This window comes from Oryzias latipes, chromosome 3 (assembly GCF_053564925.1).
Source record: "Oryzias latipes strain Hd-rR chromosome 3, Olatipes_Hd-rR_3.1".
NCBI lineage: Eukaryota > Metazoa > Chordata > Actinopteri > Beloniformes > Adrianichthyidae > Oryzias > Oryzias latipes.
The window spans coordinates 39,347,179-39,372,675 of NC_136239.1; the positions used below are offsets into that span (position 1 = coordinate 39,347,179).

At 39.0% G+C, this 25,497-nt stretch overlaps 1 protein-coding gene across 1 annotated transcript in view; it reads left to right on the forward strand.

The window, feature by feature from the left end:
* The window catches only part of si:ch211-186j3.6 (neural-cadherin), a 445,044-nt gene that overhangs the window by 270,587 nt on the left and 148,960 nt on the right, over window positions 1–25,497 (forward strand). Inside the window, exons 9-18 of the mRNA XM_023953704.2 lie at window positions 3,166–3,334; window positions 3,763–3,933; window positions 4,054–4,226; window positions 6,540–6,707; window positions 10,310–10,559; window positions 15,152–15,279; window positions 15,379–15,565; window positions 20,623–20,766; window positions 24,691–24,811; window positions 25,228–25,390. Coding sequence (XP_023809472.1) covers window positions 3,166–3,334; window positions 3,763–3,933; window positions 4,054–4,226; window positions 6,540–6,707; window positions 10,310–10,559; window positions 15,152–15,279; window positions 15,379–15,565; window positions 20,623–20,766; window positions 24,691–24,811; window positions 25,228–25,390 — 1,674 coding nt within the window. The remainder of the gene's footprint in view (window positions 1–3,165; window positions 3,335–3,762; window positions 3,934–4,053; window positions 4,227–6,539; window positions 6,708–10,309; window positions 10,560–15,151; window positions 15,280–15,378; window positions 15,566–20,622; window positions 20,767–24,690; window positions 24,812–25,227; window positions 25,391–25,497) is intronic.

A 25,497-nucleotide genomic window follows, 5' to 3' on the forward strand; every position in this document is an offset into this window, starting at 1 on the left:
AATGCTGGTGAGAAGTGATGTTTCATTCATCTTTAACATTTGCTTCTAGAGCAGCTTCTTTCTCTTTGAAAAAAGCAGGAACCACTTTTGTTGACATGGCTCTGCTCTGCAGTGACCAAGGCAACAAGGCAGATCAAAGTGCTGACTGTTCCTGCGATATAAATAGAAACCCTGTCACAACCCTCAAGCCACACAAATAGGTTGCCTAAGTAAGGATAACATTGCCTGAAAACACTAAGATCCCGAAATCAGTGGTGGTTTCAGAGATGTACTAATTAACCAGTCAGCCAATTAATTGACCCACATTTTGCTGCCTGAAAAGGCCAAGCAGTTTAACCAGCAACACAGGAATGCTGCCATGGGAGCACGTCAGGTGAAAATAACTCACAACTGCCATGCAACACTCCACAGTGGAGGTCTGAGGGCCATGGAAGGTTTACAAAAAGATGTTAAAATAATTGTTTATTTAGATAAAATTTCTAAATATATGGACATTTTCATTTAGGTTCCTAAGGGAAATTAAGACACCAACAGCTTTGTGTATTCAATATAAAGGATACTTTAATTATTATACAGAATTATACATCACACAATGACTTAATTTGCTTGAGGAGCACAAATAAAAACAAGCATGTACTTGATCGTTATGTAATATATTCAGTTCTCAGGCCTCATTTGGAAAAAATGTAAAAGTTTTTCTCCACCAAACCATCCATCCATCCTTCTCCCACAAACTTGCACATCTGAACATTAGATTGTTGGGAAGATTTAATTGTATCTGTTAAATCAAAGAAAGTATAGACATTTTATGGTTTTGCTTATGTCCTAGTGAGAGTTCATATTTGTGAATGTATGTTTTTTCATGGTTGTCCATCCCGATTGAACCCACATAAAAGTGGAGCTTTTGTCTGTCCTTTGTTTTGGGGCAGTTTGTCTTCTTAATCTTCCCCTTTTTTATCACTTTCATTAGCCTTTTGTAAGTCGGTTCTCTCTGAAAAAATCTAGCAAATTGAACGGTTGTGTGAGCCACTAAAGTTTTCCTTGACTTCTTTCTTAAAAAAGGGAAATTGTGATGAGATAATAACACGCTTGTGTCAAGTGCAATGGAACCCACAGAGAGGTAGGAAGAAGGCAAAACATCAAGAATCATTAAAGCAATAATAGATGATGACATAGAAAGACACCAGCAGCAGTATGGAAGTCATACCTCCCTTCCCCAGAGTGTTTGGCACATCAATATTCCAGTGACACATAAAGAAGAAAACAGACTTGATGCAAAATGACTAAGAAAGAAAGCCAAGAGGGAAAAACACAACATAGCAGAGGGAAGGAAAATGGAACACAGGCGGAGTTAAAATGAGGATAAAACAATTCTTTGCTGAACGTGTCTGTTGAATTTAGTGAGAGCTGTGGTTTAGAACAGATTTATTGCATCACTCAGCCCTTAAAAACAAAGGAAGGCTCTCCTGCTGCTCTCTGACCAGCTGGAAGCAGCTGCTGGATGCTACAAGAACCGGTTTGGAGCTGATACATGTATGTCAGAGCTCACGCTGGGGCGGCTGTCTCCCATGGTTTATGTACATTGCTGTGCTGCGAATGGTAACTGTGCATGTTGCTTAACGCAGTGCTTAGAGTCACTGTCACTAGCATTTACTGATGATATTTAACCTCTGGACGCCTTCATTTATTTACAATTATATATTAAAATGTTTTTGCTATCAAGTTAAAGAGCATAGCATGGTTTTCTCAAGCCTTTCAGAGTGAACGTTATCCATTAATGTTACGTTAAAGACCAAAACATTGAAAAAAATTTTTTTCGTTTAGTTCATTTTCTTAGCCCGAAGTAAGAAGACTCGATCTCTGAGGCTCCGCCTTTCGCTCCTTGTCGGCGCCGCCTATTTCATAATGTCCACCTGGACCCGGTCTCAGGAGCGTGTCTGCGTTTCTCCCGTGAAAACAAACAATATCTGAACTTTTGCAAAGATGGATGTGAATATTGTGCATATAAAAGGAAAGTGTTTAGCCGATAACCGCTAGCTCAGTGGAGAAAGAGGGTGGGTGTGTGTGTCAGCCTGGGGGCGAAGCTGGCAGCCCAGACTCTTCCTGGAAGGGGCTGTTCCCCACTTTGTGACGTCACAATGTGTGTTTTCGTCGTTTGGGAGGGGCTGTTGCTTAAACTTAAAAGCTCAAAAGAAGTCAATTTTGCATATATGCCCTTGAAGATTTACTCTGCTTTTTGTGATATATTTGTATTAGATTCGTTTTAACCCTTTAACACCAGAGACGTCGCCAGCAACACTTAAATAACCTACTATAACTCTGCAACCATTTAAATCAGGGGTGTCCAAAAGGTCAGATTTAGTCACGGCCGAGCATTCAGCCTGCATTTGTACTCTTTTTTTTTAAGTCAAATACACATAAACTATTCAATGAAGTTTTTGTTTTCCTTTTTTTTTCTACAGTGAGATGCCTTTATTTTTTTCACATAGAACATAAAAAAGTCAAAATGCATTTTTCACCAAAATTACTGTGAATTTCATTTTTAAAGACCAGAATTGTGTTAAAGAAAATATCTGTCTGGACAAAAATGTTTAATCAACATTAAATTTGGGTTTATATGAAATGTAAAATATTATTTACTTTAAGATACTCGCAAAATTGGTTCTTCTCGTTTGGCCCTTAAGGCTCTGAAGGTCAAATAGCCACAGGTTTACAATGAAATTTAGCCATTCCTAATCAAGAAATTAAACACACAGTTCTTATATGCTGGGGGGCCGCATATTATTGATTTTATGTCAGGAACCTGATGGGATACGATACATATCGCGATAAATCCCAAGACTGTACCAGAACAATTTTCTAAATGTTTTAAAAGAGTATGACTTAGAAAAAAAAAATTCTACCTGAACATTAATAAACCCTTTCATTGTAATCAAATAGAAAAAATCCTTTTATTCGATGATCACACTGTTAAGCACTGCAACTGCATCTCATATACAAGTTGCTTTTTTTTTTTTTGGAGGATATTGGAAACAATGCAAGACTTTTCCTGAACGCCACCTGCAGCAGATGTTAGCAGTGACCTGACCGCTTTTTACGGAGCGGATCTTTAGACCTTCCTCATACTAACACTGCCTCGCTCTTCCTCCCACCGTTCCTCCTCAGTGTCAGCAGTACAGAGAAAGCACGTCAGTCCTGGAGAACCAGCCAGCAGGGACGTTTGTTCTTCAAGTTCACGCTGTGGATGCAGACGAGGGTTCCAACGGCCGGGTGACATACGGCTTCATGCACAAGGACTCCACCGTGCCGGCCTTCAGCATCCATCCTGATAGCGGTACGTCACACAGAGGAGTGCATACACCTTTTTCAACTTTTTCTGCCTCGTCTTACACAACGAGACATTGTTAAGAGGTCAAGACGTCTGTCAGAGTAAAACGAACGTGGCTTTGTGTAAATAAATAACCTTTTTTGCCCATCCAGCTCTGGATTGGTCGTCACACATCTTTTTATCACGTTTTTCAGTTTAATAATTTGATATGAGAAAATAGTTGCTGGTTTTTTAAGCTTGATTTACATTATACCAACTTGCTAAAGACAAAAGCATTATATCCACTAATCTTGTCACTTAGCAATAAATTATAGGAATAAATAGTTGAATTTGGCATTATTTTGCTTGGACTATTTGGCTGAAAGTTGCAGAAATCATGTGTTTGTATAAATAATCAGACTCTGATGTGTAATTGATAATTTTGGTGCATCAAGGGGTTATTGTAACGGCCAGGAAGTTTGACCGCGAACGGCAGCGGGAGTATGCGGTGACGGTTACTGCCACCGACCAGGCCGTAGACCCCCTGATTGGGATTTGTCAGCTCAACATTCTCATCCTGGACCAAAACGACAACAGTCCCAAATTTGAGAACATCAGATATGAATGTAAGTCAACAGGTTTTATGCTAGAAACAACCAAACTTGCTATTTTTAAAGCAGTTCCTGTAAATGTGTCATCAAGAAGCAATAAGAATTTCTATTGTGAACTATTTGTCCTTTTTTCAGACTTCCTTCGAGAAGACACCATGATTGGTAACAGTTTTCTGCGAGTTGCAGCGCACGATGATGATTTTGGCACAAATGCAGCCATCACTTACAGCATGTCCACTGAAGAGCCGGAGTACCTCAGGGTCAACCCACTTACAGGCTGGGTGTATGTGAACCAGCCCATCTCACAGGTAAAGACCATTTGTTCTATTTTTTCTTGTATTTATTTAGTTTTACAAATGAGGAAAAACACAATACTTCTGTTACTCCCAGTGCTCAATCTATTTAAACACATTTGTATCTGATCCAGTAGTTGATTTGGTCTTTAGAAGCTGTAGCAACCTTGTAATCAATGTAAAGATACGAGAGCAGGAGTACGATATAAATGCTAACGTATTGACTTTGAACACTGTCACTTTAGTGTATTTTAAATATTAAATTGTAACAATTTAAATCCTATTGTTCTATTTTGTACTGTTCATCATGCTATGTGACGGGTGCTGCTGACCTCTTGGCCTCTCTTTGCTAAAGAGATCTTGATCTCAATGGGTTTTGCCTGCAAATAGGTTAAATAAAAAAATAAACTATTTTTTTTCCACATAAATTTTGATGACTAAACATATGTGGATGCAATATTTATTTCTGCACAGATGATTACTTTACAACTAATGATGAAAAAAATTATACATATCGACTTTTTATTGTTGTGTACAGCAGTCCCTTGCTGTATTACTGGTCACCTTTTGGCAGTCTTGCTGTTTCGTGGATTTTTTGTGTGTGTGTGTGTGTGTGTGTAACATTTTGCATACTTTTTTGTATTTTTATTATTTTTGTTTGTTTTTTCACAGCACATTGTGTTCTGATTGGCTCTAGATTATTTTCAATCAATCTCCTTCTGTACAGAATGCCATTACTTTACCTGATCTATATATTCATCTTTGATCGCCAGCAGATTTGAGGTTTTATTTATAAACCTGGACTTATTTTTCTTTGATGAATGAACTTTGAGAGTTTAAACAAGAGAGAAAAGTGTGAAAATGTTGTACAGTGTGTAGTGAGGGGTTTTGTGAGAAGTTTTGTAAAAAGTAAAGATGATCACTTTGCAAGTTTCACATATCGCAGGTTATATTTGAAATGGAACTCCCGCGAAAAAACAAGTACAATACTAGTTATGCATTATTTTTAGTGTTTACATTTTTTATTTTATACTATTATAAATATGTTAGCAGTTGTTTACAGTTATCTATCCCTTTCTGTCATGCCACAGAAATTATTTAAAAGCTGAGAAAAAATTCGCCCGAATTTCTTTTTTTTTAATCATTCTTGATTTCTTTTTAACTCTTTCTGAAAGGAAAAACGTGTGAATATTATTTCTGGTGAGAGAGAAAATGAAAATTGTCATGGCAGGTGTACATTCTTATGATGCAAACACAAACTTTTGGAAAATTATAGATTTAATGCAAGCCCTTCTTTTTTTTTTTTTTTAAGTAAAATTTCTACTAATTTGTGCATTTTCTTTTATTTTTTGTCTCCACTTATTGAGAAGCTGTGTCAGTCGCATGAGATACTCCCCTCGTATTTTTTTTGTGAGTAGCTTTTGATTGAAAGAAATAGAAACGTGTATGTCCTTTCAGATTCCTGGAGTGTAGCCAGCCTCTGGTCTCCGGTAGAAAATACGTGAGCCAGAATTCATTTACAGGAGCCCTTTCTTTGCCCAGAGGAGAATGTCTGATATTTTTCTCATTATAATACTTCTGAACATTTGCTTTAGAACAAACATAGAAAAATGAAAAAAAAAAAAAAAAATAGAGAAAAAGACAAGAGATAACTGAAAACTAGTTTGTGACTTCACCCTCATACGTGTAAATTCTGCATTAGGTTTGAATGTTTCCTCAGCCCCCTGGAAACCCTGCAAACTCTCAGCACTTTTCTCTTGTTAAAGTTTTTTTTTTTTTTTCAGACATATCTGTATTTGAAGTTGAAAAGTTTTTCCCACTAATGAGTACAACTGCGCACGGTGTAATGTGCTAACAGCCACTGCTAGCTTGTTTACTGGCACTTTTGCCAACATCATTGAGTCTGTGCCTCACTTTCTTTGCAAAAACGGAAATCTAAACGCTCTTACTAATGACAAATCCTATTAGGAGACATGGAACTGAAAGTTTGCCCCGGTGAAGTTGTTTTCTAAGTTTTCTATGTGCACTCACATAGAGCATATTTTGGGGCACGAGCCATAAAAAAAAAGAGGGAAAAAGTACTTCCAAGACGGATCATTTTGTCCAATTGCAGTGATGAAATGGAGCTCCTCCGGTGATAGAAATCCTAGAGATCTGCCTCTAAATGAATTCACTTCTCCTTACTTTATATTTGTATACATAAATAGACTACACACTTCCTACACAAGACACAGACTGGAATATGTGTGATCCTGCCTCTCCACATTTCAATTGTCTGGCATTTCTCCTCTTCTCTGCTCTTCGTCTGTGTGATGCGTATCCCTGCAGAGGACCTACATCACTCGGGAAATCATGGCTACAGACGGAGGAAACAGGAGCAGTTCAGTGGAGCTTTCTGTCACCATCACCAATGTGAAGAACCAGCCTCCTCAGTGGGAAAATGACACGTACAGCGTGGTGATCCCTGAGAACACAGTCAGAGACACGCCCATCGTGGTACGTTGATCAAACATCAGTACGTTGTCCTGTTAGAAAGACCATTCAAATCGGTTAAAAAATCTTCTGGAGACGATGCTATGATGGTGATGCTCTGTATGAGGTTTCCTCTGACATGTGATAGACACGCTGTGGCGGGAAGCCTAACAATACTGATGCACAAACTTCGGGCTACAGCTTGAGGCTTCTAAACTTCAGTCCTTCATTCACTCTGAAGTTTAACCTCTAGGTTTTTGGGTTGTCGTGGAGGTAACAGAGACGAGCATCTATTAGTGTGATAAGTGTTTTGTGAAGTATTTGTAAGGCTAACGGAAGCTGTGCGGATGCTGTCGTACGGTGCCCTGATGCCACACTCTAGACCAGGGGTGGGCAATTCCAGGCCTCGAGGGCCGGTGTGTCTGCATGATTTCCAGATAGCCTTGCCCTACTCATGGCTGATTACCTGGTTCAGGTGTGTCCAGCCAATCAGAACATGCCAAAACAGGGTATGCTGGAAAACATGCAGGAATGCGGCCCTCAGTGCCCACCTCTGCTCTAGACCTTAGTGTGAGTATTGGCACCTTACTGACGCCACATTCATTCGCTGCCCACTTACATGATACTTAAGAGAAACGTCTTCACAAACTACTCTCTGGTTTTCTATGATTCTAATTTCTGAAGGCCGTGTCACACAGTCACTACGTACTTTTTGCTCATTTTGCAAGAATGAAAATTGGTCAGACGTGAATATAACTGCAAAAAAGTTGTGGTCTTTACGTGAGATGTTCACAGATGTATCAGGAATGAACCATGTGAAAGCCTTGATAGAAGTATGAATAAACCACACAAAGAACATGTAAATCAACGTATCACATATTTGATTATTGGGCTGTTTATATGCAATTCATTAGTGGTTCAAGTTTCCATTACATTATTTTACCATGATATGTGCGCGATATAAAAGTTATACATCGGTGGTAAATGCGTGAAAAGTCGGTTGAGCGGTCGTGGAATTCACACATTTGTGTATGCCTCTCGCAAAAGTCACAACCAATTGCGTATGATTTAGGTAATAATTGTGTATAAAATGTGTAAAATATGCGTAAACTGCGTAGTTCTCAACCGATCTAAATTTTTTGAAGAGCTCAAAAACAAAATTCATGTGAAAACCCGTTGGCCAAAACCCTTGACAGACATCTGCGGACATCGACGAATGAGGAACACAAGAAACACCTAATTATGAATTATGTATGTCACGCAGGAATCACAAAAGAGCGAAATTTCATACATGGAAAATGCGCTGAACAAACGTGGTGGCTGTGTGACACAGCCTTGACAGTCAGGCTGCACTACTTTTCAAGTGACCAGCACTAATGGGCTTCTTGTGGAGTCCCCCAGAAATTTGGGGTTATTGAAAGAATTTGAAATCACGTCAATCAAAGAACGACACGCCTGCGACACGCCTGCTTCACCTTCATGTGTTGTAGAAGTGTTCACTATGACCAGTCACCTGCAGCATGAACGTTTTTGCCCTATGGCTTCACCGACCTTGATATTTGATACGGACCACCAGGCAGCCCCCTATCCACCTGTAAGGGCAGTTGTGACTGAGGCTTAACCTCCTTCTTTTGTGCCGTTCTTACCTCTTTTGTGGGGGTTTTTGTGCAGTTCTTTTAAAATAGAAAGAGCCGCAGATTTACATTCCCCAGTGTTCAATAACAAAGTTTCCAAAATGCATCGACTTATTTTTCATTAGGTTTCCATGCCGTGTTTTCCTCAAACCCACAGCAGGTTGTAAAGTTCATCAGAGCCGCTGATGAAAATTTAAACTCCAATGATGAAAATGAGAAGGCAAAGGAGAGCACTTTCAAACGGGGATGTGTGCTCCTAATTGTGTTTGTGAGAGACGCTGATGAAGGGCAGAAGAAAGACTGCAGTCTCCAAAGTACTTTGCATTAATCGAGGTGGTTGTTAACCGCATGTCCGTCACAGACATTTGAGGGCTTTATGGCCCGGGTAAGCACATAAAGTGGTCCGACATGTTCGCCAGCTCTCGTCGGATGCCTCATTATTGCTGCCACTCTGCTCTGCAGGTTGGATGGGCACTGCCAGGTCACAAACAGACAGAATGCATCAGGCCCTGGATGGTATTTTGGATTTTAATTGCGTTGTGTCCAGTTTCATGTGTTGAAAAGCCTCGGCATAATTAGTCATGGGTGAGAGCGGGATAAAGATCAGAGCGCGCTTCCCCTTTGATCCCACAGGATATTTGTTGGTTCTTGTCTGAGGCCTTCTAATATCTGGCTCTTTATTATTTAGGAGCTATAAAGCCTTCTTTCATTTGAGCAGCTGTAGCCGAGCGACGAGCCTCGTTTCTGACGGTCACTGCTGCCGCCGAGCATGTTGTTCGTCAGCTGTCAGGCTGATAATTGAAAACATGTAGATAACCGACTGAATGAAAGTCAAAGCCTGTTTGAGAAAAGTGTTTCTTCAAATTCATCTCTCCTTTTAAAAAGAGTTACTTCAAAAATAACGTGAGAAAAACATGTGTCTGAACTTGCAATTTACAAGTTGAAATGAGAAATAGTCCAACTTCCAGGAAGACGCTTCAATCCATTTCCATTTTTGGGGATGATGGAGAGTTTTTGTATTTTTTCTTAGAAGTGATGTTTTAGTGTGAGGACATTTGGAGCCAAGGAAAAGAGCATTTACCCTGTTTTATTTTATGTTTTTTTGTTTTAGGAAACTGTAGATTTTCTTGTATATGTTTTTTTTTTAACAAATGAAGCACAATAAAACATTTATTGATGTAACATCAAAATACCCAATTAGGTTTTTGCAAATTTCGAGTCTTTGGGATTTTAGAAAACCAATGAGATTACCAACATTTATGCTTAAAAAAAATGTTAGAATAAATAAAAATCTTCCCAAGTCAGAGCCGACTAACGACTGAAATAAGTCAAAGAACTGGAGGACTCATCCAGGAGGTCATCTTAGAAGTAGAAGAAGATAGAAAGTAGTTCAGGCTTCGCTTACCTTATCAGGTCAAAGTTCATGATCTAACAGTCAGAAAGAGCCTTGCATTTGAGACCTGAAGGAAATCAAAACCCCTGCTGTGCAACAAGAACACAAAAATTGTCTGGATTATCTACAAAACATTTTGATGAGACAGAAAATCTGGAAGGATTGTGTTTTCAAACATGTGACAGGTTTCAGGAAAGACTATGTGAGACACGGTGGTGGGAGTGTGATGGTGTGAGATTGTTCCACCGTAATCACTTTAACTATATGTTAAGTTTTCTACCGGAAAAACCTGGAGAGAAAAAAAAATCCAAGCATTGTTTTAAGATATTTAAAGTCCTGGAATGACCTTGTTGTTGTGTAGATTTTGTGTTGTGACTTTAAACAAACTGTTTATGCTGGGAAACTCCAAATGTGTCAATTATTGTGTATTAGAGGTTAATGACATTTTTTTTTCATATAAAGTAATTTCTTCTGAGCTTTGGAATATTTAAAGGTTATGTGAATAAATAAATATGCGGGGGGGGGGGGGGGGGTTAAATATAAGAAATTAAAATGAAACCTGAACTTCAAACGTCTTCTTCCATCTGTGCTCTAAAAAGACCATCAAAGCCACATCCCTGCTCGGAGATCCCAGGGTAACCTACAATTTGGAAGACGGGATGGTTCCAGAGACCAACATGCCTGTTCGGTTCTACTTGACCCCGAACCGTGAGGACGGATCAGCCTCTATCTTGGTGGCCGAGCCTCTGGACTACGAAACCACCAAAAACTTCATCCTGAGGGTCCGTGCCCAGAACGTGGCTGCTGTTCCTCTGGCTGCCTTCACCACAGTCTTTGTCAATGTCACCGGTAAGCACCTTCTTCTAAAATCTTTTTTTAAATCATCGTTGTCTTCTCAGATTTGATTTCTGATCTACGAAGGCCGGGTGACCACATAACTGTATTACATGGTTCAGAGCAAAGACTGGCAATGTGGCACCAAACCAAGAAGCTTTTTGCAAACCCAAAAAAAGAGCCATGTTTCAACTGAACTGAATCTGTTTTCCAGTGGTTTGTGTGAATCAAAGAAAGGCTGAGGATTCTTGTTTCAAGTGAAAACCAACTTTCTTTGGACTGTGAGAAGAAAACTTCAGCGTCCAGAGACACACAAACTTCTGACAGACAGACAGACATTTCTGGACACGAAAAGCTTTGATCTTCTTTAAAACATACGTTTGTACCTTTAAAGAAATGTTTGCCCCAAAAAAAGAAAAAAAAAATGAAAAGGGCAAGGCATTTTTAAATTCAGAGCAATGCGTCTGGACTGAGGAGCCGGCTGACTGATGTAAAAGTCCTGAGCAGCCTGAAAACTGGATCACAGGATTCAGGGAAACTTATGCAGCTGTTCGTTTAAAAAATTTAGTGTGTTTCCCATACAGCAACAAACCAGCAAAGATCTGAATTGAAAACAGAAATAAAAAAACAATACTTTATATCAAAATGTATTGAAATAGATGGTGTCCGCAGGACTGCAAACATTTGGAGCACTAGAAAATGTGAAAATGAAGGACTTAAAACAATTTAAAACTATCCTTTAGAGCTTTTGTTTTTTAATGTAAAGGTTCAATGTTTAATGTGCCCAAAGTCTGTATGTTCCTTAGTTTCTGCCTTAGGACAACAGTGTTATTTAGCTTTTGTGCTAAATGTTTTAGCTTTGCTAAAACATTGGTTATTGGCATCATCCATAACACAGGAACAGAAAACAGTAACCATGCAAACCGCCTTGTGGTTCTCTGCCGTGTCATTCATCTTTGCATGGAGACCAACAGGAGGGACACTCAAGAACTTTTTTTTTAATGATTTCCAAAAGTCTTCATAACATAACTGTGAATAACTGGATCTGGATTTTGAAATCCTCCTGTGTTTTTCAGCAGGCAAACAGTCAGCATTCATTTAGCAACTTCAACCAAACTGACATCATCATGATGTCATTATGCTCGTTTAAAAGGAACGCAGAAAACTTTACTTCCTTCTAAGACTTGATCTCTTAAGGACTTGTGAAGCTGTGTTTGTTTATTTATTGCTAAATGGTTAACAATAAAGGATTCATTTAGTAACTTTATTATAAAGAAAATCCCAATAATTTTTATTGTTTTTTTCTTTTTTAATGTCACAAATTTTGATCTTTTTTTCAGCCTTTTTTCTTTAATAAATAATTCATAAAAACATGCTGTATATTTAGCATTTTAGCAGTTATTGTTCATTTATAATTTTGACAAAATGCAACTATTTCCAGCCAATTTAATTGTTAGCATTTAAATAAGAAAATTTTACCATTTGTTTGCCAGATTTATTCTCTTTTTTGGGTCTTTTTTAACTCCATTTAATTTAGCATTAAGCCGAAAACGAGGAGTTTTGTTTCTGTTATAAATTTGCATTCTTCAGCACATTTAGCTTCCGCTCTCAGCATTCACACATACATTCATGCAGTTAATTGTGTTTGTCTGGTTAAATTTCAATTAAGCCGCTATTTTACACTATTTTTATATTTTTTATCTATTTTTAAAGAGGCGTTGAAGTGCAAAACTCTAAACAGATTCTTGCTGGATTTCTTTCGACGTCTGTTTCTAATTCACTTTATCTTGTTTTGAACTGGTTCACAAAATGTGTCAATTTGGCTTGAATAATGCAGATTTGTGCACATTTTAGTCGCTAATCTTCTTGCAGAAATATCAGTTTGTTTGTTTGTGAGTAATCTTTAGTCAAAAAAATGCCATCCAACCGTTTTTTACTTAAGTCTGTGCTGCAGAGAGAAAGACAGAAGTTCTTTTCAGTGCAGAGCTTTTTCAGCGCACACATATTTTCAGGTGAGCGGCCTCTGACACCGCACTTGTACAGGGTCAAAATAAAACCTGAGATCTCTCGTCTCAAAGCTAAAGTTGGGATTTGGACTAACATTTGAGCACAAAACAGACCTCGGAGTGTCTGCAGAGTGGCTCAGACAGAAGCGATCTGATCTTTTTTTCCCCCAAATGGGAACAACAAGAGCGACTGGACTTTTCTCTTTCTGTTCTGAAGAATGACTCTTACTGACTGGACCAAGTCTTTGCACTGGTAAGGTGGCATTTCAGTCCATCTGGAATAATTTTACAAAATGGCTAGAAATTAAAAAATCCGATTTTATTAAGTACGTTTAAACTTTTGCTCAAATCTCTTGCAATGAAATCTGTAACTCGCAGGTTAAAATACTCTTTAATTGTATTGTCATCATCGAATGCTGTGTATTGCTTGGCATTGATCGACTTTTCCTAGTTAAATAGGAATTGATAAAAATAAATACTAATATTTAGAACTGCGTGTTTCGGATGACCAATCCTTTTTTTTTTCCAGTAAAGAGCTTTATTTTCATGATTTTCTTTAGAGCTCAGCTGTTGGTAACCAGGCCAGTGGTGTTTCAGTCTGTTATCTGCCCCTTGTAATTCCCTCACATCACGGACACACACACACACACACACACACACACACTTCTAATCCAAGCTACTTAATCCAGTTAGAAATAATTAATTGTCAGAGCCTCCCTTCTCTAGCTGTCCGTCTCTTTACTCCCCCTATAAGTTCACAGGAAAGCTTCTTTTGCTTCCCCAGAAGCGGAAAAGCTAAGTAGAGGAGGGAGGAGTGTAATGGATTAAAACCCTATTTCTTATTCATGCAATAAGACATTTGGTCAAAGGCAGAGAAAGAAGAAAAGGACACCCAGAGTAACATTACATTTGATGTCTTGCACAGTTTGAAGTCTTTCTGTGACACAGCCTGGCATTCCATCAGCTCTCTTAACCTGACTAAAATCAGGTTTTATTCTCTGGTACCTGGCTGTCTTTACCTGATCCATCTGCATTGCAGCAGCGTCGGAACTCTGTGGTTCTCCTGGAGGACTTTCTTCAAAGTCGGCTGTAATTCTCATTTAGAAACTGTTTCCTGATTTTTGGTTTGGTGCAAAGACGCAGCAGATGAAAACTTTTTTTTAATTCGGGGAATTTCTTCAAGTCTGCTTCATTCAGTCAATTTTGGGATGTTAACTTTACTCTAATGCCAAGAAAAGATGATTAATATTTAGCAGGCGGTTGAAGGTTAATTAAAAAACTAGTCAAATAAACGTAGCATAATGAGAAATAGTTGGAAGCCAATGAGTCATTTACATCTAGCTTTTATGTTTGTACCAAACTTAACTATGATTTTTTTTTAAATGGTCAAGGGCTTTACAGTTGTTCTGGATCAGAAATGTTTAATGAATTAATTGTTTTAATTTTTTTTGTAAATAAAAGCTTTTAAATGTCCTTTTTGTGTTCTCTTAAACAACCTTTTTACTAACTGACAGTGAGATTCTTTGTAAACATTTTTTTTTTAGGATTACACAGTCGTATTTAATGCAAACCCCTTGGATGGTTTTTGTTTGTTTCACCCAGTTCCAAACCTTTCCTGGATGTGAAAAACAGGTTTATTTTTCTGAAAATGCACAATCGTCCTCTCTGTTTGTTCCCATAGTCATGGCCTTAGCTGCTTAATGTCATTAATGCAGCATAAAAGCACGCTGGCCTCACTGATCAGTGCAGGAGGCAGTGTCCACCCGTTTGCTTCAGAAAACAAAAGAAGGCGTAGGAAAACCAGGATTGAATAATCTAGATTTAATAAATCACAAATATTTTCCTTGGGATGCTCAGATGTTTGTTCTTTGTTGTTGGTTTTGCAGATTTATGAAATTGATTTATTGGATTTATATGAGCTTCAGCTTTACAGATTAAATTTGTCTGAAGTCACATGAGCGTTAAAATAGCACACATGTTTAGAATTAGAGCTGGTTCTGATGCTCACTGCAGTCAGGCAATTTGCAGCCTGAGAGGACATGAGTCCCAGTTTACCATTTAAAAAAAAAAAAAAGCCATGTCAAAATGTTTATGACCACACAACACAATAAGACAAATTCAGGTGTTTAAAAAAGAACAAACTTCCAACAGTAACACATTCACTAACGAGACATTGTCCAATCATTTTTGTGGAGCTCTGTGTCTAAGAACCAAACCCTTCAGTTCATTTTCATGTTTTGGCTTCAGAGGAAGTCTATACAAATTATTGTTTTATTTCTCTCCCACCATTTGAAAAAAGTCACCGTCTTCCTATCTATGATGGACGTTGTTTAGTGTACTTTTGAAATGACCAGCTCCAAAAGATCATTGAATTCATCAGAGGATGTTTGTTTGGTTCAGTTTGTCAATCAAGTGATATACTTCACGATCGACCGGTTGATCGTGATCGATGTATTGGCCCCCCCCCTGGTTTAGCACAATCACAATTTGGGCAAGTACGGTTCCTGCAAAGATGGACCTTTCCTGCAGATTCCCTCGGCCGTGAACCAGAATATCCATTGGTGCATTCTTAGCTTTGTTTATTTATCCCCTTCTCTCCAGATGTAAACGACAACGTCCCATTTTTTACTTCATCCATCTACGAAGCGTCTGTGACTGAAGGAGCAGAATCAGGAACTTTGGTTTTCCAGGTCTCGGCGAACGACCTTGACTTAGGTCCAAATGGCAAGGTCTGACTGGTTTTACAGCAGTTTTATAAGTCATGGTTTTGATTGTTCTTATCTCGGCTTTCTTGTAATCATATTTTCCCCTGATTTCCGGCCTTGCAGATCTCTTACTCGCTGCTGGAAGACCGCAGCGGGGACCATCGGTATTTCCGCATTGACCCAGAGCTGGGCTTTATCCACACCCAGGCTGTGTTTGACCGGGAGACCAAAAGCTCGTATCTTCTGGAGGTGCAGTCTGTTGATGGTTGGGAGTCGTCACGGCCTGGCAAACATGGACAGCCAAACTCTGGTAACTACCATCCAGACCTAGTGGTGTGTGTTTTGGAAGAAAGCTGAGTATTCTGTGCTTTTCTAGCAAGACAGCAACAGAACTTTTAGGACTATAGATGCAATGTTGTAGCCAAACTGGGCTTCTCCTGTTTTGTTTTTGTGCATTTCAAGAACACTCAACAATTAATGAAAAACTGAATGAATTTCAGAGAAACACTCGACCCCCGGTAAAATCTGGTTTTCCTCTTGACTATCAGAAGAAGAAAATGTGTCTGGTCAACATGTCTTTAAATCCACTAAAATCCATAATTCCCAGAGCCCCTCCCCTTCACATGTGACATAATTATAATACCCCAAATGTCCACTGTAGATTCCAAAAGGAGTCTCAAAGAAATTTCCTCTGCAGAAGATACATTTGCATTGCTGGTAGTCAAGAGTTTATGGGTTCACATGTGCAGCAGTGACCTGGTTTTAACAGCTCCATCACACGATTTTCTCCTTTAAACTTGGTAGCTGAGAATCACCAGACTTCGTTATGCTGATGTACTCTGGGAGAAATGTATCTCAGATATATATTTTTTAAAATCTAATGTGGTTCTTGAGCATGCATTTAGCTCAGGATGTTCACTCTGGCCAAGCAGAGAAGGGCCTCTTCTTCTTTTTCTTTTTCCACTGTTTCCTAGCACATGTTTGCCACCTACAGTTGGAAGAGGCTTGGTGGGAAGCGATGCAAATCTTACAATTATGGCACCAGACTTTTCTGTCGCACCTCTATTCTGATATGTGACTGACTTGGTGTTGTATCATTCCAGCTGGAATGAATGAATTAATTTCTTCTTCACAATCAATTTCTGAAACAGTTGGTACTTCTGGGACTTAAAAGGGAAGCCATCCATACGTCCCTACCAAATCCAAATCCCTGATTGGTCAAAGTCCAACCTGGTTTAACCTTCAACGCGTGTTCAATGGCTGCACGTCTTGTACATAGAGCCCAAAAACAGTCGTAGAAACTTGGGTAGAAGCATGTGATTGCTGGAGTTTTAAAGATGGAATCCTGAAACGGGCATTTATGCGTGTTTACATAGACTTTTCTTTGGAAGTGGTTGTACGAACGTGCGTTGCAGAGGGGCGGTGCGAACGCAGCTTGATGCGAATCAACCTGCTACTGTGATGAAACCAGGTTACTTGGATCATTTTAAGTCAGTCGCAATGGAAACTCAAATGTGTTCTTTGTTGTCCAATCATAGACAAACATCTGTCTTTCTAACTTTAGCTTTTTCTGAAGCCTCGAGGAAATTTAAATCTGTGCTGCAGATGTTCAATGTAGAGTAAAAAATTAATGATGCAGTTTATTTTGTGCTAAAGCTGAGTTTTGGTCAATTATCTATCAGTAATACAAAATAGTAAATGGTCTAACGGATTGCCACACATATACAGTTGTACATAGCATTTGATTGCACCTGTGTACCTGGAGTTTCCATTGGAAATGCAGGGCTGTGAGGTGATTGTTCCTGCTGAAAAAAGCATAAAGGTGGGCAGTGCTGTAGACAGCTGCTGCACAGACTTCGTTAGGGCTCCACATCTTCGTTGAAGGCAGCAATAAGCTCTGTTTTCCTCCTCATGTTTCCTTCCCACATCTGCTCATCTTCCTCTGCCGAAGGACCAAGGGCGATCTTTCTCTCTCAGGCTGTCACTCCTGCCCCCCCCCCCCCTTCTCCATCTCTCTATTTCTCTCATTTGCTGCCAGATGAAATGGTCTGATAGAGTAGAGAGAGGAAAAAGAAATGAACAGATGCTGAGACAGATGGGTGAACAGAGAGAGTTGTATGAGGGGGAAAAACACATGACAAAAATAACGGGAACGTTACTGTAGCTCCATCCCCTCCCAAAAATTTGAAGGATTAATATTGTGTCAAAACACGAAGATGCGCAGATCAGTTCAGACATGTATTAAAACTACTCAGCAAAATCTAAATACAAATAATGTTTTAATACTCTCAGAGGGAAAAATTCATTTATTCATTGAGTAACTTTACAGAACCACCAAAAACTGAGTCAGTTGTGGTAATTTTAGTGCTGTCATAAAATTATTGTAAGAAAATATAAAAGAATTCCAATCAGGCTGAGGGGTCTCAAACTAAAAAATCAATTTTTTTTCTTTTTGTAGTACAGTTTTCAAAACATATTCAGACATGAAAATGAATGGCTGCTTAAAACCAGATTGCTGCAAAACTCATAAATGCGGCTTAGACCTGCACCCCGTTTGTAAACCTGGTTCATATTGTTGAGGGTCCTAGCTGCGATCCCACAACAATAAAGATATCTTTTTTGGGGGGAAAAAATGCAAAAGAAAAAAAGAAATAAAGGTTTGAATGTGAACCAACCTTCCCTGAGGTTTTATCTCAATAAAAAAATTCTTTGGAGACACCAATCCAAGCATGGTATAGTTGAACATTGTCGAGGTTCCTGTTCGAATGGATTAGTGAAAAATGTTTGCCTTCCTATCCTTTGTGTAACCCTTGTGCTATCCTAGGCACTTAACATTGGGAGTTGGGTCATCTAGACCCACTAGACAGTGCGCTGAACCTTTTTTCTTCAATGATTTGTGATCTTCACTGGTGTCCATGGATTACATGAAATCCTCTTCACCTTTATCCACTTTTGTCATGGTGGGGAGAACCCGTCAATGCAAGGGTGGGGTCATCTAAGATACACAAGGGTTAAACCTGGTTTCTTTTGGCTTCAGCAGGGGTTAAACTTGCAAACAGGAGAACGTGCGTCAAGATAATTGTCCAGTTGTCGTCCAGTTTTTAAAGTACCGGTAGTCCCGACATATTGATGAATTCTTCACGAAGATATATTGTGGCCTAAAATGTTTATAAATCGAACAAAGATATATAATGTCATTTATGTCAAGGCCGTGTCACACAGCCAAATTTGCGCCTATTGCACGGATGAACATTGGTCATACGTGAGTATATGAGGAAAAAGTGAGATAAGTTGTGGTCTTAACATGAAATTTATACAGATGTATCACAAATGAAACACATTAAAACCACAGAAGAAGTACGAATACAGAAAGCAAAGAACATAGTGCGGCCGTGGTGCAGTGGTTGGGTGGTTGTCCTCTGATTAGAAGATTGCAGGTTCGATTCTTGCCCACCCATGTGTCAAAGTGTCCTTGGGCAAGGCACTAAACCCCACCTTGCCTCTGGTGGGAGGTTGGCGCCAGTGTTCGGCAGCGGAGCCGCCATCAGTGTGCGATTGGGTGAATGGGACTGTGACTGTAAAGCGCTTTTGGACTTCGCACAAGGTAGAAAAGCACTACGTCATTTACCAACATTAATTATGAACCATGCGTGATTATTGTACCGCATACGCAATATAAAAGTTATACATCAGTGGTACATGCATGACAATTCTGCTAGACATACGTGGAACGGTTGTGGAAAGCCATAAATTTGTATAAACTTTTCGCATAAAATCACACACAGAGTTACGAAACAACTGTGTATAAACCATGTAAAATACATATAAACTGTGTCAATCGACCAAAAATTACCAAATTCACGTAAAGACCCGTCAGCCAAAACCGTCGACGGACTTCTGCGCACAGACGGATGACGAACGCAAGACACATTTATGAATTATGTATATCACGCATGTATCACGAAAAACTGACATTTTATACCTAAAAAGTGCGCACATTGTATAAGTAAAGGGTGTGCGACACGTACTTAATAAACCAAGTAAAAGCAATTTGTTTTATTCACATTCAGTTTCCTTTATGAATGGAATAATTTTAAAGCCTCTTTTTTGAACTCAAAGTCTGGTTCCACGGTCCAGAAGAGACAGGCTGAAAGATTTTGCTTTGTGTCTGGAGTTTTTCTGGGTTTCTTTTATCCATGGGAACTTTTCGGAGGAAGATTCTGAGCTTTGCGTCACTCCTTTGAACATAATCTGTCTCCACTGCATCTGCATTTTCAGATTTAGGTGAACCTGATCTTCATCTAAAATTTGGCTTATTTCGAATCTTGACAGCCGATGCTGAAGTATTGCCCTTTAGAAAGCCATTTGTGCTCAGAACCACTTAATAGGATATTCTAAACCCCCTCCAAATCACAGTAACAAATTTAAATTGTACTATTTATTATTCTAGAACAGGTTTTTTCATTTATACCACAGACCTCGGTTAAAATTGTTCTTTTTTCCCCCCATTTTGTTAAAAAAAACTCTTCTAAGGAAGAAAAAGAAGATTCATGTGAGTAAGATACTTCAAAATCGTGTCGTGTACTCTGCAGATTTTACTGAGCAGATCAGAGAGAGCAGAGTCTCAGAGAGAGCTTTGATAAAACAATTTTCACAGGCAGAAGAGTGCTACTTCACAGCTAGCTGTGGCGTGGCTCCGACTAGAAGTGTTAAAACAAGGATAAGCAAGCGTCTCTGGCTGACATGAGATGGGGGTGAGCGACACGGTCGCTGTATCTGCTTGTCCAAGTCCTGCTCCATCGTCCTCCCCTCTCAGCCTCTCCTCTTCTCTGATGAGCCAACCTCTGGCATCTGCAGCTGGTTTTGTTTCAGCTCTGAGGGCCGCATTAGTAAGCTATTTGGCCTACCAACTGAATACCAGCTCTTCCGTCCTGGCTTTAATAATTAATCCCATCTTGAAGCTCTATTGCAAATTATGCTCATTTTGATAAAGATATCAAAGGAAGTGTGGTATGTTGCGTTGCACAACTACAGAGGCCTTTGCTGACACCCTCGGGGTGCGTCTAACTCAATTCCTGCCTGCGGCTGGATGCGGAACAGAGAAGGAAGCTGCTGAATTCTTCTGGTGAAATAGGCTGGAAAAAGACGAGTTGAATTGTGGGAAAAACAGATTGAAGATCTTCTAAAAGTGTGTAGATCAGCTTCTCGTCCCTGCTCGGCTGTGTATTGTAGTACATCGTTAAAGAAAGTCAGTTGTCACCATGTGACGAGGAGTCCAGATGTTCCCGTTCACATCCACTGAATAAGCATAACCCCATGTTTGATCTTCCTTTTCCTGCTTTTCTCCCTTTTTTTGTTTTGTTTCAGACACCGCATATGTTCGTGTTTTCATCAGCGACGTCAACGATAACAAGCCCGTGTTTGCACGTTCATCCTACGAGGTAGACGTGGACGAGGACGCTGATGTCGGGTTTGCCATCGTCACAGTCAGTGCCAACGACGGCGATGAAGGTGGGTGTCACCAGAGATGATGTCTGTGTAGGAAACCTCGCCTTATCAAACTCAATGGTGCGTAAACTGCATGAAAGGTGGGTTTATATGGTGAGGCTGGTTCTGTTCATCCATAATAAGAACTCATAAACTCTGGGCCATTGCCAAAGTGCACGGCTTTCATTGTTCAATCAGACTGAAGGCCTTTCTGAGGTTATAACGCCATAAAAGCAGAAGCAGTCACTGGGACACAATATGTGACCTTATCCTAATATTTTTCATTCTTTGTTGCTATGAGTAACTGCAATTTCCAGGGCTTTCTAGCAACTTTGAATAATTTCTTTTATGTAATCATTTGATTTAGTTAAAAAAAATGTGTGTTTTACTCTACTGTTAAATGTTCTGCATTGCAGTCAGTAGAATACGTGTGGAAACTCCTGCAGTTTTTGTTCCAATGTGATTTAACTATTACAAATGGCTAATTGATTGATTGATTAGTTGAATGATTGACTTGCATAGGTCCGATACACAAATAAACGAGCAGAAATGTGCTAACACTAAACTTAATGCAAATGTCTGTATTCATGAGGAATGAGTCTGAGTAAATAAAAAAACCTGAAAAAAGTAAAATTGCTCAAGTGCAAAGGACTCGGATGTCACCAGACATCTATTGTGAACTAGTGACATTTTCTGAATTTTCTGTAACATTGCCAAAGTGCTCAGAGTCACGGTGTGCAACACTACCACAAACAAATATGTTTTATTGATATTTTCTGTAGTTTGTCACACAGAAATGTCACCTTTACATTCACGCACCGCAGACCGCAGGTTGGATTTTATAAAGATATGTTTGCAAGAAAGCTTGCGTCGCCTCGTGTTCTAACTCTAGCTATACCTCTGCACATTTGCCTGCATCCGTACAATTTGGGGTTGAAATGTGAACCTGGTTCGACACTAAGATCAACAAACAGTTTTAAAAGGAGGCCTCAATGATTTATATTTACTCATTATAGGGGAGAAAAACCAAAGCAGCTACAAATAAAACCAAGAACAAAAAAAGATGGATGGACAGATGGATAGATGGACGGACGGACGGACGGACGGACGGATAGACGGACGGACGGACGGACGGACGGACGGATGGATGGATGGATGGACGGATGGATGGATGGATGGATGGACGGATGGATGGATGGATTTTCTTTTCAGTTTTGTGGAAGTAAAGTCAAGCACACATTTGTCAGGTCACATCTGCTTATTCAGCTTTTTTGTGAAACACATAAACGCTTCCAAATATCTTTGAAGTATTTTTCATCACTTTAGTAGTCCAGCTGCTGTGTGTGCAGAGTTGTTTGTATACATTTGCATACTGAACACAGTGGTGGATTCAGAAAATAGTGCCAGTTTTCTTGAAAAAGCCAGTAGTTTTATAATTCTTTTGGGATTATTGACCAGGCATTGGCCAACACTGAACAGGGAGAATGTGCTAATTATTCTTCATTAGAGTGAATATATTTAGAATGCATGAAGGACACTTAATCAGATCATATTGATTGGAGAGCCACAATATTCTTAATTGACAGAGGAAAACTAAGATGACTCAGAATCCTTAACTAAGCTCTGAAAACAAATTAAAAGTTTTATGTTGGTTTAGCTAAGTGTTTGGATTTTCGAAGTATTTGTAACACTGGAGGACCCAAAAAACATTATTTGGGCTTTTAAAGTTAATTTGAAAAATGTATTTTGTTTCTTTAATGTTTTCTTTCATTATGGGTAGCAGCAATAATGTTAATTATGAAATATATAAATATGTTTTTTTCTTTCTTTTGTTTATTAAAATGGCAAAGAAGAAGGGTGCAGAACATTTTTGGTGTATACTTAGGTTCTGCAGAGTGGCAGGAGTTCATGTCAGTTAAAGAATTGACTGAACACGTTGTTGGGTTTGGTGTTTAAGTACCAAAGGAGAGTAAAGAATTTAAAAGTTGAGGAAAATAACAGTAATTTTCTCTTCATTTGTTTGCTTAATTTTACTGCTGTTTTCTTAGTCTTGGCAATTTTTTTTTACTCAGAGGATTCTGGAAAACACTGTGGGGAAAATACAAAAAAAAGAAGAAAATTAGGGTGAAAAATCTAAGATACAATTGAATGTAATCCCAAATGTCCCATTTAAAATAAAAAGAGACAGACGGTACAAAACGATCTGGATAAGAGCATTCTCTCTTCTCCTTGCTTGACTTTCATCTCACTAATAAGCTGTGAATCTCCTCCAGTCCTCAGAGGCGTCTCCTTTCTCTTTTATATTAACTTTGGGGGTGCTGGATGCTGCGGTGATTGAGATGCAGACCTTGGCTTTAGTAGTAATTGCGTTGAGAGAAAAGTTTTGTCGATCAGCATCTAATAGATTACTTAAAATACTTTGCAGGGATAAAATACAAAGAGATTATTAAGTGAGTATGAGAGGAAAGTTCTGGGCAAAGAGAGAAAAAACATTTTCAGCTCGAGATTGATGGAATGGCAGATTTTTATCATTTGATGAAAATATTACTGTGGTGACAACCTGCAAATGTCAAATTTCTAAGAAAACACGCTTTTTTTGTTTGTTTGTTTCTCTCAAAGTCTGTGTTCCAAGCTTTTTACAAAATCAGTTGCTGATGAAACAAACACCCAAAACTACAGTTCACTTGCAAGTGAACTCTGGTGTGATTGAACAACACTGGAATCATACATTTAGAACACGTTTGCAAATCAAAGAGCAGAAGTGAACTGAAGAACATAAAATAAGCTTTTTTCATTTTGAGTATGAAAAAGAGTTTTAATCACAAAATGTTGATTAATCATGAAAATGTTTGGTGGATGCTTTGCGGTTTCTCCGCAGACAACCTTGAACTGTTGATGTGTATTTCTATTGTGTGTCTGATCTTTGTTGTGGAATACTAAAACATAATCTTGTATGTGAGCTGTACATTAAACAAATAAAAACAATTTAAATAAAATCTACTTAGTGTATGACCATTTGAGGACCAAAAGATCCGTATCTGACTTTATGTCAAACAAACACTCCCAATAATGAGCAGTTGTTGGAGCTATATGATATTTTCAGCCCGTGTTCGGGACTTAATTGTTTCAAAACAAAAGTCTTGTGAATCGTTTGGCAACAAAAGTAAAGCATTATTAACAAATAAAATATTCTTGTTCAGCTGAACATGTTAATGTTCTGTTGGAGTGTGTAAGAATACCAGAGTACTCTGGAGTCAAACAGTGATTTCAAACAAATCAATATAACAAAGTAAAGAATTAAATCTGCCCCAGCCTTTACCCTCACAATGCCTTTCACCGCAACATCGATATCTTTTCAGAACTTACCACTGTTAACAGTTAAACCTATAGCTGAGGGTACAGCAGACTGACCAGTGAGCTACTTTGGAGGGCCATTTTCAGCAAATAAGTAAACTATTTAGCTGACGAGATAAAGAGGAAAATTGGAGCAAGAAAACTTAATCTCTTCTGCCACTCTGTGTATACCCCGTCCAGACAGGAAATGATTAGATCCAACCAATAAATCTTTCACACTGCTTAGCTTCCAAAGCAAAGATCAAAAGAAAAACTCTGATTTGACTAAAGCTCACTTCAACCAACACTCTCTGGTAGCCTTAAGGTAGAAAAAAAAAACGTAATAGGCTGGCAAAGATTTTTTTAAAGATTTTTTAGAACAGTTGAGTGTTTTTAGCTGTTAAAGGATGTTTAAAAAAGAAAAGTTAGTTGACTTATTGAGTTATCCTCATTATAAACATTTAACTGCAATGTTGTGGTTATCTTCCCTCCAGAATTTGTCTTTTTAATAACCCAAGAAGTCAGTTCATCTTATAGACACAATGAATTAAAAAAAGCAAAGCTAGGGTTTGTTTTCTGACTTTTCATTCTCTTCATCATTGTGTTTGACTGCAGGTGGAAACGCCAAACTTCGCTACCAAATCACATCAGGAAACACCGGAGGCGTTTTTGATGTGGAGCCTGAGGTGGGCACTATCTTCATCGCTCAGCCTCTGGACTACGAGCACATCAAAAGGTACGGTTGCACTCCATATGAGGAAGACTTTGATGTTTTGTATCCGTTACTGTTTAACACCAGATTCATTTGAACATCACATGGATTTAGCAAACCTTTGAGGGTTTGCTGAGACTGGAGCTCTTTGTGGTTCTCATATTCTGCTCAGATACTTGGGTTTGGGGCAGCAGTGGTCATAAGATGCTTTAGGATTCAAAGCAGGTCAGATGTCACGCTATGTTAATCCGCAGACGGCAGGAAGTGATGTTGACTGTGTCAACCTTAAAACTGTCCAGAAGCTCATGTCCGGTGCACTTGGTGGGATTCTAGAGACTCGTAACTCACAGCCGCATTGTCCAGGTTACCAGAAAGCAGATAAACATGGGATGAGGACTGTTAATGTTTGGAAAACACTCAGAACTTCCATTTCTCTCCAGGTACAAGCTTCACGTCTTAGCCTCGGATGGAAAGTGGGAAGATTACACAACAGTGACGGTTAACGTAGTTAACAAAAACGACGAGGCCCCGGTGTTCACGGTCAACGAATACTACGGCAGCGTGACAGAGGAGATGGATGGTTCCCCTGTGTTTGTGCTGCAGGTACAACCCTCTTTGTTTTAAAGTCTTTTACAGTCCTGTTTTTACCTGGAATATTAGTAAAATTTTAACTTTCAGCCAGAACTCATCCTGTTATCACATGTTTTACT